This window comes from Lampris incognitus, chromosome 9 (genome assembly GCF_029633865.1).
Source record: "Lampris incognitus isolate fLamInc1 chromosome 9, fLamInc1.hap2, whole genome shotgun sequence".
NCBI classification, from domain to species: Eukaryota; Metazoa; Chordata; class Actinopteri; order Lampriformes; family Lampridae; genus Lampris; species Lampris incognitus.
Window position 1 is genome coordinate 19128992 of NC_079219.1, and position 14151 is coordinate 19143142.

Here is a 14151-nt window from a genome sequence, read left to right on the forward strand (position 1 = left end):
GAAAAGAGTTTCAGTTGAGTGTACATGGATTATGTGAGTGCAAGTAAAACTTTTACCACAAGGGTACATGTCTCATTTCCAAACTAAACTAGCAGTTCCTTAGGACATTGTATGAAATACACTAGCTGAAGTGGGCAATGTACGGTTGAATGCGTGAACGTTGATATTACATTCAATATTATCAGTCAACTTGGAAATCCGTCAGTAATGGGGTGAATGCCGTGGTTTCCTTTAAGTACTCTCTTTCACCGCAAAAGTCACTGAAGTAGGATTGAAGCAGTATTTGCATTGTTTAAGCAAAAGTAAATAGGTCTGGTCCATGAGCCTTCTGCGTTGACATGGATAAGTGCCATTGGAAGTGTTAGAGAACTGGGGGGTGCAGGGTGTAGTTAAAGGCCTTGTGGTTAAAGGGACTTTCCTGTGACACAAAGTTAGATGTTGCAATAACTAACACGTCCCTCATCATCAGCTGCGCCTCCTGCTGCTGTGCCCTTGAGCAAGGCACCGAGCCTATGTGTGATAACCCGCTGTTAGCTTTGCTAGAGAGAAGCACCAGCTAAACGGCAGAAATGTAAATGTGATATGTATGCATCCCTGCTGCAGCTGTGGCAGCTGTTTTCCCCGGGTGCTGTTCCCTTGTACAAACACACCAGAGGATTTGTTCTGCTCGAGAGGGATTTGACTGTGTCTATTGTTATTAAAAATAAATGTCTCCTTGTGTTGCTGTTACATTATTAGAATTTGCCTGCAAGGGTCCCTATCGCTCCCCCGATAACAGTGTGCTAACGAGTACACTGTGCCCAAAGGGGAATGCTCGTTCTTTCTTTCAATGATAAAGCTGACCCAGTTGATCAGTGTTTTAGCCACTGGATGAGGAAACTGAGCTGCAGCCACTATGTTGCTGGACTGGGGAAGACAGTGTGTGAGAGATCAGATTACAAGATGTCTGTCTGCCATCTATCTAGTCCTGTTTATCTTTATACAAAGACAGAAGATTAACCACAACTCTGAGTATGACCCTCTATCCGGCACAATCTAAAGGATTATCATTCATTGATAGCAGAATCCAGCTAAACAATGGAGTCATTTTTAGGCCTGTCTATAGTTCTGCTGGTTTAACCCTAGAGGAACTGCAATACAGTTTCCTCGCTGAAGAGGAACTTGTAAATCTGGGTAAATCTGGGTCCACTAATGTTGTTTTTTTTTTTAGATCATGTATGTGTATCTCTAGAGATGAATATGTCCACTCTTTTCAGTGTAGGTCAACAGCTGTCAGCTAGATGGTGTATGGCAGATTAAAGCTTCGATATAATTTCTGTTCTAATTATTGTTTTTTATGACTGGATTGCATGTAACAGGTAATAGATGCTGATGTGCTTCCTTACAGGCGAGGACTAAAGGGTTTTCTATGCAAGTTCTGTTTTTAAAATGGTAACTCACTCAACCGGGGGCACGGTGGCCCAGTGGTTAGCATTGTCGCCTCACAGTCCTGAGTCCTGAGTTTGAACCCCGGGATTGTCGAACCTTGGGTGTCATCCCAGGTCGTCCTCTGTGTGAAGTTTGCATGTTCTCCCCGTGGCTGCCCACTGCTCCTAGCTACACAGCTAGGATGGCTTAAATGCAGAGTGTAATTTCCCCACAGAGATCAATAAAGTATCTCAAAAATAAAAAAAAGACTACAGCTGCATTATCTTATGCTTCTCATCTTAATGCATGTGCTTTGTGGCTGTCAATTCTTTATAGGTGTCCGGATGGTCCTCGTCCTGGTACGGTGCGGCCTTGTCGACTCCCCTGTAAGAAAGACTGCATTGTGACCCCATTTAGCGACTGGACACCCTGCCCTCTCACTTGTGATGCAGGTATAATGAATGATATTCATTTGCCACTGAAACAACAGAAAATTAGACTGATTAATGTAAAGGAACATGTTTAATCCAGGAATGCAATCGGATATCAGCAGTAAAAGGTGGAGCCAGGAAAAATTTTCCAATTACCAAGTTTCGGTGATACACCAGTGATACACAGTGCAGCAGTGATACACAGCAGCGTAGACTTAAGCTCAGTACAACACAAGGATGTACAAATGCTATTGCAAATTAACTTTGGTGAAAGACTACAGAGGTGGAGCCCACTGTGCAGTGCCAGACACATTAAATGCCCGTTAAAGTCTCCGCACTCCTCAAAAATTTCCTCTCACGTCTCGTTACAGATAATTAATTTGACAGATTGGCATATGGGACAACCTTTGAGTAAACCTTTTTTAGAACGCCTGGCAAACCAACTCGCCCATGGCTACAAGTGTCAGCAAGTGTCTCCTTGTTGTTGTTTTCATGCTGGGAAATAAAAAACAGCCTTCAGATGAGGTCGCCTTTGTCACCCAACCATAGCCCCAGCCGGCGAACATTGGAGAATACATGAAATTGATTTACGGCATGAAATAATCATCAGTCATATTTTGCTGACCTCTTCACATGACACCAGCATAAATCTCCTCAGTTCTCAATGCAGTAGCGATGATGATGCATTTTTATTTGCTGCTGTTGACACCTATCCCTTGTACAGAGAATAACTCCCACACAAGCAGGTTTGAAACAGAGGTCAGGGATATCCAGGTTCATTCAATTCTCATGAATAATTTCAGGATGTCTTCACATGAGAAATGTCAGACATTTAATCAGCACTGAGCATAGGTTCTGGTAGGTTTTTCGATATCTTCCTTGTTGGTTGGACAACAATAATTATCATAAACAAATATGTCTTATGGTAACCCTCCGATTAGATTTGATGTTGGCAGAAGAGTATTCAAAGTATTCATCTCGGCTCATTATTTTGACCTGCTCCCTAAACAGTTTCCTTTTAAATTGTCTTGTAATTCAATAACTGTCTGTGTCTGCTCAGCCGGTAACATTGTGAAGACAAAGCAGACAAGGAACCGTCTCATCATCCAAATGCCGTCCAATGGGGGACAGGACTGTCCGGAAGTTTTGGAGGAGGAGAGGGACTGTGAGGCCCCAAAGGTTTGCCCAGGGTTCAGGTGAAAGTCTAACACCATAATGCTGTTGTCAACTGAAAACCTGTTAACTTTTTTTATACAGTTTTATATAGTTTTACTTGAATTTGAAGTACAACGTTCTCAGCAGTTTGACTAAGTTTTTGAAACTCGTCAAAACCCATTGAATGATTTCCAAAAATGCCTTAGACAGACAATAAAGCAGACCTCGCTCTCAAATGAGACCCTGCGATCCAACAGACAGACAGACCGAGAGACTGACTGACAGACAGACAGAGAGACTGACTGACAGACGGACAGACAGACAGAGACAGAGAGACAGACAGACAGACAGAGATGGACTGACAGACAGATTAGATAGATAGCTAGACAGATAGATAGATCGATCGATCGATCGACACAGACAGATAGATAGATAGATTGATTGATTGATTTGTTTTTATTCCTGACAAGTTGCCACTTGGGGAGCCCCAAATGTTTTATATGACAGTAGTGGAAAAACCTTTTGTCTGAATTAAAGCTGAACATTTTCTGTCAAAATGATATCGTGTACTCAACATTGGAGTGTCAGAGAGAATAATTTATTTCACCCTGAGAGATAAATGTGCAGGAATTAGTCATGATGAGACATATGCATTTCAATGTGTTCTTTGTTATCACGGTATGAGAGTTGCAGCATTCACTCATTACACATTACCACATAGCATGGTGTAAATACTAATGCCGTGCTACCGCTCTGCAGATGGAAGACCCACAAGTGGAGAAAGTGCCAGCTGGTTCCATGGTTTCTCAGGCAGGACAGCCCTGGGGCCCAGGAGACCTGTGGACCAGGTCTTCAAACAAGAGGTACAGACACACCTCTCTTCACACCTTATTTCTCTGTGCACTGTCAGCTATCATTATTGTCAGCACTTGCCATCCTGAAATAAAATTATTCAATGACCTCAGCCACTAGGAAACAGCTGGATGTGCCAGGGTTTACGGAAAATGCAAATTGTGCTTCTTAGAGCACACTTCAAATCCACGTACTTGCGAGACAACTGAAACTGGGGATGACACGCCTCAGATCACCAAGATTTATTTATTTATTTAAAAAAAAACAACATCCATGAGTTCAAGTGGGGAACGTTTTCCCAACTTGTCGCTAACCTTGTGAGACCTGTTTGACAGTTTTGAGTTGTTCCGCTGCTGGCTTTCTGCACCTCAGGCTCTTGTCATGCAATTTTAATTTAAGGTGTTGTGTTGAAATTTGGAAGGTGATTCACTTTGCCTTTAGCAAACTGCAGTACAACATGTTCAACATAAATGACAAGCATTGTTTTGAAGGAGCTGTGACACTTTCTCACCTCAAGAACATTGTATTTTACTTTATGGAGAGCAGATGTGTCGTGTAGCCCCGAGAACCTATTCATAATAAATCCAATTTCAGGAGTTCAAGCAAAATGATCCGTTTCATTATGTCTTCGTTCCTAGAGAAAACTTTTTTATAGAGACTAAATTTCCAATTCATACCGTTAAGCATACATTAACGGATAGAGAAAAAATATGTCTTTTAACAATTTATTCATGCAAATGCGTAGCGGTTTAATTTAGTTTTACTTGGGCATACAGCTCCTATTCTCTGCAGCTTTTAAGTGATTTGACACCATATGACATCTGATGCATGGGTCTCCCTTGCACTTACCGTTCCACAGCTTTGAAACTTCTCAAGTGAAGGAGTGATTTGAACTTGACTACGTCCAAGAGAGATGCGGTGTCTTTCATTATATAGGCATTTATCTGTATGGTATACCTGGACAGAGTTCTTCCCTCAGGGGCAAAAGCAAAATAAAACACTAACGGCCCCTCTGACCTGCAGGCTCGCTGTCACTGAGTATTAGTGCTCATACACAAAAATGCTTGCTCAGACACATGCCAACACATAAACACAAACACACATAGTATATACATATACAAGCATACACAAACTCTTGGACAAACAAAATCTGACAGGTTCAGCATAAATATACTTGGAGAGTGACTTCTGCATGGAGCTACAATCCTGCAGGACGTCTGCGCCAGAAGATCTGAATTGGAAATTTGAAATACAGCAGCACCAAGTAGCGGTTTTATTGTAAGTCTAAACAACAGGATGACCCAAACCTACATGATTTAGCTCATGCAAATCAAAGCAGTCGAGGTAGCCATGTGCATGTGCATGGTCCACCTATGGCAGTTAATTTGGCACTATATTATCTCCATGAGATCCAACATAATCACATAGTTTTGGTATATTTCTCATCTACTCTTTAGTTATTTTCTAACTATTTGATGTTAAATATCTCGTTGTTACATCCTCTTATGAGCAAGCCTTCCATTTGCACTTTCAAAAAACACACTATGACTACTAATCGATCTTTTGTAACCAGAAATGGCCAAAGACAAAATGGCCTCTTAGACCTTGTAATGGAGCCTTTTTCCCCCCAATTCCTCCAGCGGTATCATGTCGCCAGCTGGATGGGACGCAGGCCGACATCAGTGAATGTCTGAAATTCGCCAAGACCATGCCTCCCGTCATTCAACGCTGCCAGCTCCCTTGCCAGGATGACTGCCAACTTACCAACTGGTCCAAGTTCTCCTCTTGCACAGCTGACTGTGTAGGGGTCCGCACCAGAAAGAGGGCTTTGATAGGTAAGGATAACCTTTTTTTTTCACAATGCAAACAATGACAAGTTGTTTTTGACCCATGTCAAACAAGTTCCTTTGTGCTGATGCTTAGGCCATAGTTAGATGTAATTGATGAGTGCAAAGGTCAAAGTGAAAAGGAAGAAAGGGAAACAAAGTGTGTGGTGAGAAATTTGTTCAGTGATGACTTACCAACTATATATTCCTGTTTGATTAAAACTACAATCCTAAAGAAGGTCTTTGAGTGCTGTTGTCCAATCGAAACTGTTACCCAGTCTGAGGTTATTTTGTAGTCACACAAGATGGAGAGGGCGGCAAGGTGGCACAGTGGTTAGCACAGTCGTCTCACAGCAAGAAGGTCCTGGGTTCAAACCCTGGGGTTGTCCAACCTTGGGGGTCATCCCGGGTCGTCCTCTGTGTGGAGTTTGCATGTTCTCCCTGTGTCTGCGTTGGTTTCCTCTGGGTGCCGTTTTCATATGGTAAAATACAATGGGGATTTTGGCATGTGAACCATCCACAGTTTACAGCTAATTTTGTCCCACAAAGTGATGACAGGGCGGCACGGTGGCATAGTAGTTAGTGCAGTCGCCTCACAGCAAGAAGGTCCTGCGTTCAAGCCCCAGAGTAGACCAACCTTGGGTGTCATCCTCAGTGTGGAGTTTGCATGTTCTCCCCGTATCTGTGTGGGTTTCCTCCAGGTGCTCCGGTTTCCTCTCACAGCCCAAAGACATGTAGGTCAGGTGAATTGGCCGTACTAAATTGTCCCTAAGTGTGTGTGTGTGTGTGTGTGTGTGTGTGTGTGTGTGTGTGTGTGTGTGTGTGTGTGTGTTGGGTGGTTGTGTGGGCGGGCCCTGTGATGATCTGGTGGCCTGTCCCAGGGTACATGCTGCCCAATGACTGCTGGGATAGGCTCCAGCATCCCCGCGACCCTGAGTAAGAATTGAATGAATGAAAGTGATGACATGGATAGGCCACTGTATAAAAATAATGAGAAATTGCATGCATGGAAAAACTGCAAGCTCAGATGTACAGTATTTTCCAGGTTCAATATACGGCATTCAAAACAATGCATATAATGCCGTTGTTGACATAAACTTTTCCAGTACTCTTCTCACAGCCATGACCTTGGTGAGAAGGTTGTAGGGGGCTGCACCACAATAAACAGTTTGTGTGCAATTAGCAGCAAATCAGCTTTGGTTCCCTGGTGTAGTAAGCACAAGAAATCACATTGAAATAATTTTAATGAGGGAGATATGCAAGTAGAGCAAGGCATAATAAAATACTGTCATCAGCTAGTTAGCAAAATGGTCAAAATAATCAGCATCTCCTTGTGCTATCTTTTATTAATAAAGCTTAGCATGTTTCAGCTCAAAATAAGTCAAGTGGTTTTAGTAAAACTCCTCGTGTCTGCATGGGTTTCCTCCGGGTGCTCCGGCTTCCTCCCACAGTCCAAAGACATGTAGGTCAGGTGAATCGGCCGTACTAAATTGTCCCTAGGGGTGAATGTGTGTGTGTGTGTGTGTGTGTGTGTGTGGGCCCTGTGTAATGGTCTGGCGGCCTGTCCAGGGTGTCTCCCTGCCTGCCGCCCAATGACTGCTGGGATAGGCTCCAGCATCTCCACGACCCTGAGAGCAGGATAAGCGGTTTGGATAATGGATGGATGGGCTTTAGTAAAACAGCAATACTCTATAGCACAAATTTGTTTAAAAGACAAATAACTTGAATGTTTGTTTCCATTTTTATCAATACGGTATATTACAGTCATTTTATAAAAGCAACAAAGGGTGTCCCGGTGGCGTAGCAGTCTATTTCGTTGCTTACCAACATAGGGCTCACTGGTTCAAATCCTCGTGTTACCTCCAGCTTGGTCGGGCGTCCCTATAGACACAATTGGCTGTGTCTGCAGGTGGGAAGAGGGATGTGGGTGTGTGTCCTGGTCGCTGTACTAGCGCCTCCTCTGGTTGGTCGGGGCGCTTGCTGAGGGGGGAGGAGGGACTGGGGGGAATAGCGTGATCTTCCCACGCACTACGTCCCCCTGGCGAAACTCCTCACTGTCAGGTGAAAAGAAGTGGCTGGCGACTCCACATGTATTAGAGGAAGCATGTGGTAGTCTGCAGCCCTCCCCGGCTCGGCGAAGCGGATGGAGCAGTGACCGAGACAACTCGGAAGAGTGGAGCCAATGGCCGGATACAATTGGGAGAAAAGAGGGGAGGGGTAAAAATAAATAAATAAAATAAAAACAACAAGCCATGAGAAGCTTTGCTTAACAGTAACTTTAGGACAGCTAAGTTGTGCTGATAGGCCCAACTTAGTCTAGCATCTCATGAATTATTGCTTCATTTTGATTCTATCTCCCAATCCTAACGAGGCCCTCATCAGCAGAGACAGCACAACTCAAGGAGACATGCTGTCCAATTAGTCCCATGGAGACAGAAATCCTTTAGACATTAGCAAATATTTGCACGGTCACTTCTCTTGAGTTATGTCTTCTCACCCTTTTCCCTCTCCACTCCTTAGGGAGGAGCAAGAAGAAGGATAAGTGCAAGAACACCCAAATGTACCCTCTGAGCGAGACCCAATATTGCCCCTGTGACAAGTATAATGCTCAACCTGTGGGTAATTGGTCTGACTGTATCTTGCCTGAGGGTGGTCGGGTGGAAAGTATGCTGGGGATGAAGGTCCAGGGGGACATCAAGGAGTGTGGCCAGGGCTACCGCTACCAGGCCATGGTGTGTTATGACCAAGACAACAGGTTGGTGGAGACCTCGCGCTGTAACAGTCACGGTAGGTTCATGTGTTTGTTTGTGCGTTTCTGTGTGTGTGTGTGTGTCTAGCCTTAATCCCCCTGAGCCTGTCGCTCAGAGCACAGATTTAATCGCATCGTGCATTGCTCTGTTAAGTTTGACCTATGACCTTTAATGATGGCTGTTGATCTGACATAAATCTGCTACCAAAACAAAGCGGTATCAAACCAGTGCTGTATGGGAAATATACGTTTTTGCTCTTCTGTCATAATTTCTCATTGGCTTTAAGGTTGAGAGAAATAAACCGTTGCACATTGGCATCCTACAGAATAAAGAAAAAGAATTCCTCTTTTACATCCGAGCGGAGGACTTTGTTTTTGCTCGCACGAATCCACTGCTGAGGTGGCTAGCTACTCTTTTTGAATACTGAAATCCATATAACAAGGCCTTTTTCAGGCACATCCTTGTCATATTCATTTGCCTCCTCGTTGTAGGGTCTTATCTTAGATCCAAAATACTTCAAGCAAAGAATCTGGTCTTTGAAACTCACTGTGAAATTGCTGTGAAAATAGAATGCGGGAGATGTTGAAATGAATACATTGGTGTTGTGCATTTATAAACAAGGTTTTAGTCTTCTGGTGTGAGTCACACATTCAGATATGCACCAATTCATCTGAGAGTGGGTGTGACAGAAATGCATCCTAAGGATGTGTGTGTGTGTGTGTGTGTGTGTGCGTGTGCGTGCGTGCATGCACGCTAACATGTGAGTGCATATGTGTGTGTGGTGTATACATTGGTGGAGGTGTATAGGAAAACAAAAATGCATTCACAAAGCCTGGCGTACAGTACATGTGCACCTCACAGATATCATCAAGCCTTTTTCTAATTCCATCTTCAGTACACCCCCCGCCCTCACCCACCCTCATCCTCCCTTCCGCTACCATTCCTCATATCTCTGCATCGCCCTCCGTCACAGCCATCATCACAGTTGATCTTGATATTGAAGGAAACGTGGTCATTCCGCCACTCCACAGCTAAAAGGATGCCCTGGGCTGTGATGGAGATCGGGCAGTGCTGTGCTGCTGTTATCTCTTTGTTCTTACAGATGTCAGTCAAAAAGGAAATGAACATTAAAATGTGGTGGCTGTCAGAACTTAGACAAGGAGGCGAGCTGTCGTTTGCCTTTTTTTTTTTTTATCAGATTGTCTTGTTCATTTTTGGAGGGGGCGGAAACTGATGTGAATCTTTTGAGTTTCTTGATTCGAGGGTCCCACGGCCACAGGAGGTCATAGAAAATTGAGAGTTGATTTCCTTGACCTGTAATATTGAGGGGGGATATAATCAAAGGGAAGATGCAACAATCAAACATTCTCAGGGATGTCTTGGGATTTGGTTTAGAATCTTTTTTTTTTAATCCAGCCATACCAGTGAACAATGTCATGGTTGGAGAGCTAGTGGAGATCAGGCAAGTTAATCAAAACACCCAGCTATTCACCAAGCAACATTTAAAACTGCCCAATATCGGTCATGGAAATCATACTGTATGCTGTGGTGTAGTATAGGAAGACATGTCAATGTGTTGCTGTGTTGGTTTTGTGTTTGACTGCTAGGGACCCCTAATTCATTGCCTTTTTCCATGATTTGATATTATAGGGTGGCTCTTGGGGGACCCAGGCCTTGGCTTAGCAGGATATAGCTCAGTAGGACACGGGCCAGGGGACAGTGTTTTCCCTGTGCAGAGCAGGGAAACATCTTGGTGAGAACCTGCGAGCTTGTACAGAACTGCAGTAGACAGGTACAGGTTTGGTGGTTCATGGTGACCCATATTGGCAACAGCCAGAGAAAAGTGGCCAGAGAAAATATGGCATAAAAATTGGCTAATGCATTTTTGTTGCAAAATTTACAGATCTTAATGGTTTACAGTAAGTTCCTCCTCTCTTCCTGAAGGAGTTCCAACAAGTAATGGGATTTCTGGCAATTCGTGGAATTTTAAAATTCTTAGTCTGTTCACAGTCACCGAAAGAGTGGCTGCACAGATTAAATTAAAATGTGTTTTTGAATGAAACACTGAAATATACAGTTTTGTTTAGCGGGGAGAAATCAATCGTGGGTGGAATCTCAATATTATCATGTTATCATGATTGTAGCCACAGTTCCTGTATTGAATCTTCCAATGTATAGTTTTGAATGTTTAGCTGTACGTGTGAAAGTATTTTTTGCGCACATCACATGTCACACAAAAAGAAATATGAATGATACTACCCTCACAAATCAGCAAGACAGACTGATTCCACCAAACCTATTCTGCTCCTCGTGTCTGGCTGGCAGCACAGACCTCCCCACCCCATTCATGCTTCTGAGCACTTTCAAAAATGAAAACAGGTCGGAGCACAGCTGATACTGAGGGGTGATGTTAGTATTTAATCTTTCTGATTTTTTTTTAATCGAATTGGCTAAGGGAATAGTGCAGTTGACTGGTAATGTTGGGTGCTGTACCAGCCAAAGTGGCATGAGAATAAAAAGGCTAGTTTCATACTCTGACGACAACCTGTTTGGGAGCCTAAGCAGATGTTGGTTCCAGATTTGATGCTGATTTCCAAAGGCAAGAGATCCCAAAATCTGGATTTGCCCAAACCATTCTGACAGCTTGGCAGGATACCTAACAAGTTTATACGTATTTGCTGAATTGCAAGTGAACTGCAAACTGAGTGACAGTAACATTTAACCTGCAAGTGAACTTTAAGTCACATAGTGGCAATGTATACAATATACTGACTGTGTGCCATTGTGCAGAATAGGAGGTTAGAGTTGATGAGGTTGAGGTCACGCTGAACTCACCAAGGCACTGAGGATGAGACGCAAAACACTGGGACAGAAAATCTGAGCAAAGAAAAGTGAATGAGAAGTGTTTTTGCCCCCTCAAAATCTATTGATATGCTGTTGAGCAAGGCATTGAAAATCCATTTGTTCTAGCCAAACAGATTTGGTGGTTAGCTCCATTAGTCTGTGCTGGTAGTGGATGTCTCTCAGGTGTGAATGTGTGTAAATGTGTTTAGGGAAAGCAGCGAGATGCTGAAAAAGAACAGGCACACTCAGTAATACCCCTCCTAAGATAAAGCATGAAAGAAATTTGCAAAATCCAATTGCAATCTGTGTCTTGTTGAAGGCTGCCATATGGATAGAACAGCATGTAAGTATTTCCTCAGGATGTAATTGCAAACCAGGACTATTTTTCAAAAGTCCTGTCAGTCATCTGAGCAGCACTTGTTTTTCGCTGCAAAAAAAAAGAAAGAAAAAAGATCAGGCTAAAAGATGCCGCATCAGAAAATGGAAGTGGTTTGACACCCCAGGAGACACTCCACTTTGTGGTCTCGTTCACCTCATTGATTTTCTTAATCAAAAGCTGAATTTATTTATGGGCCGGTGCTTGTTACGTAACACTAAATAAAAACTAGTCGTCTTTCAAAGAGACTTCCTCAGAGCATTTTCTGACACAAAGCCAGTGATTCAGAAGAATAATCCCTCTCTGTGCATTTGGCCGAACCTCGACCAGCGCATATTGGCAAAAACCGAGAAAATCACAGCCCAGAGACGGGGAATGATCCAAATAAACAAGAGTAATGGCCGGAGTGAGAACCTTAAAATTCAACCCCTTTCACTGTGTTCTCACCCCTCAGGCCAGCCGAGCACAAGAAAAATAGATTGAAATGATAACACTTGCTGCCAGCTCAAAACCCGGCCTCACACAGTCTAAGCTTTCATAAGTCCATGAAATTAGCCATTTGAATGTGGGCCTATGTCCGTTCCACACGCTGCTGAAAATCAATAGATCCATTGAGATTAGTTTGTGACCTATCGGTAAATAAGTTTTTTAGTGTACTTATAACAACATGGCATTTCCTTGCTTCTGGCATTTCAGAGTTGTTGGACTTTTCTGTATATCAGATGAGCTTTACTGTATTAGAAAAAAAGGGGGAGGGGCGTCTTGGTGGGGCAGCAGTCTATTCCGTTGCCTACCAACATGCGGATCGCGGGTTCAAATCCCCATGTTACCTCCGGCTTGGTCAGGCATCAGATACAATTGGGGGGGGGACAAGATGTGCAAACAAGGACAAATGTGATCCCACACCAGCCAAGGTTTCTGAAGCTGTGCAAGGTTTCTTCACCCTAGCTCTTCTAAAGCAGTCGCTCACACGGGGGTTTGGACCCTCTAGCAGGGTGTTAAATGATTTTGTGGAGGGTGCAGTTGTGGATGATATATACCGTGTTGGAAATTCATTTTTAAACTACTATCTTTTGTCACAACTATTGTGGTATGTGCCGTTTTCTAATAATTTACTGACTTTTGCTTTCTTGTAATGATTATGGTAGCCTAAAGAGAAGAGAAAAGGCAATTTGTACCGGGCGTCCAGGTAGCATAGCAGTCTATTCTGTTGCCTACCAACACGGGGAGTGCCGGTTCGAATCCCTGCGTTACCTCCGGCTTGGTCGGGCATCCGTACGGACACAATTGGGCATGTCTGCGGGTGGGAAGCCAGATGTGGGTATGATGTCATGGTCACTGCACTAGCGCCTCCTTTGGTCGGTCAGGTTGCCTGTTCAGGGAAGAGGAGGAACTGGAGGGAATAGTTTGATCCTCCCACATGCTATGTGCCCCTGGCGAAACTCCTCATTGTCAGGTGAAAAGAAACGGCTTGCAACTCCACATGTATCGGAGGAGGCATGTGGTAGTCTGCAGCCCTCCCCAGATCGGCAGAGGGGGTGGAGCAGTGACCGGGATGGCCCGGAAGAGTGGAGTAATTTGCCACGTACAATTGGGGAGAAAAAAGGGGAAAAAAAAGACAATTTGTGGTTTCACAGTTTTTCTGTTGTTTATGTACTACCTTTTGCGTGGCGTAACAGGTAAGCATCACTTTCTTTGGAGTCACGAGCTGTAAAGGACAAAAAACGTTTGTCTGATGACATTGAGCGGCCATAGCGTTACTTCTCAGTCATTCTCCATCCTCGTTGCAGGCTACATTGAGGAGGCGTGCATCATCCCCTGTCCATCAGACTGTAAGCTCAGTGAGTGGTCAAACTGGTCACGCTGTAGCAAGTCCTGTGGCAGCGGGGTCAAAGTTCGCTCCAAGTGGCTTCGGGAGAAACCTTACAACGGTGGGCGGCCCTGCCCCAAACTGGACCACATCAACCAGGTACTGTCCATGACCTGAAATTCAATGCCCGGATGTGCTAAACTGACCCCTAAATTCTCCACATATTGATGGCTGAATAGTGTAACAACTAGAGGGGGAAAAAATGAAAGGCGTTTTTTTCAATAGCTGTTTGTTTAATAGCAAATATTCATGAACCATACTGCCATGTTGGAGTTATTACAACTGTGATACACATTAAACATATCAGACATGGCAAAGGCAGAAAGGGAAGGCGAAAAGGGTACAAATGAAATCTTAATGAATAATAAGCCTGAGACCGCAAGGCTTTCATTACTTTCCCTCATTATTGCAGCTCTCGTTTTTGCTGAGCAGCAGCATTTCGAGAAGCGATGGAAGCTATAAATGGATTCCATCCACTACCCCTAATGCCCTGCTGTGCACCGCGTAATTCCTTGAGGTTGTCTTGATTTGCAGAAAATGAAATGCTCCAAGCCCATGTGTATAGTAACAGATGCAGATTAAGGTCGCGTCGGTCTGTGTTTGGCTTTGTGTTTGGGTGTGTCTGTGTTTGCCAAATTCA

At 43.8% G+C, this 14151-nt stretch overlaps 1 protein-coding gene across 1 annotated transcript in view; it reads left to right on the top strand.

Annotated features, from left to right (window-relative positions):
- Positions 1-14151, top strand: part of LOC130118483 (thrombospondin type-1 domain-containing protein 7A) — a 91657-nt gene that overhangs the window by 50700 nt on the left and 26806 nt on the right. The window contains exons 13-19 of the mRNA XM_056286935.1: positions 1744-1859; positions 2899-3034; positions 3753-3856; positions 5486-5680; positions 8192-8328; positions 8371-8458; positions 13432-13610. Of these exons, the coding sequence (XP_056142910.1) occupies positions 1744-1859; positions 2899-3034; positions 3753-3856; positions 5486-5680; positions 8192-8328; positions 8371-8458; positions 13432-13610 (955 nt within the window). The remainder of the gene's footprint in view (positions 1-1743; positions 1860-2898; positions 3035-3752; positions 3857-5485; positions 5681-8191; positions 8329-8370; positions 8459-13431; positions 13611-14151) is intronic.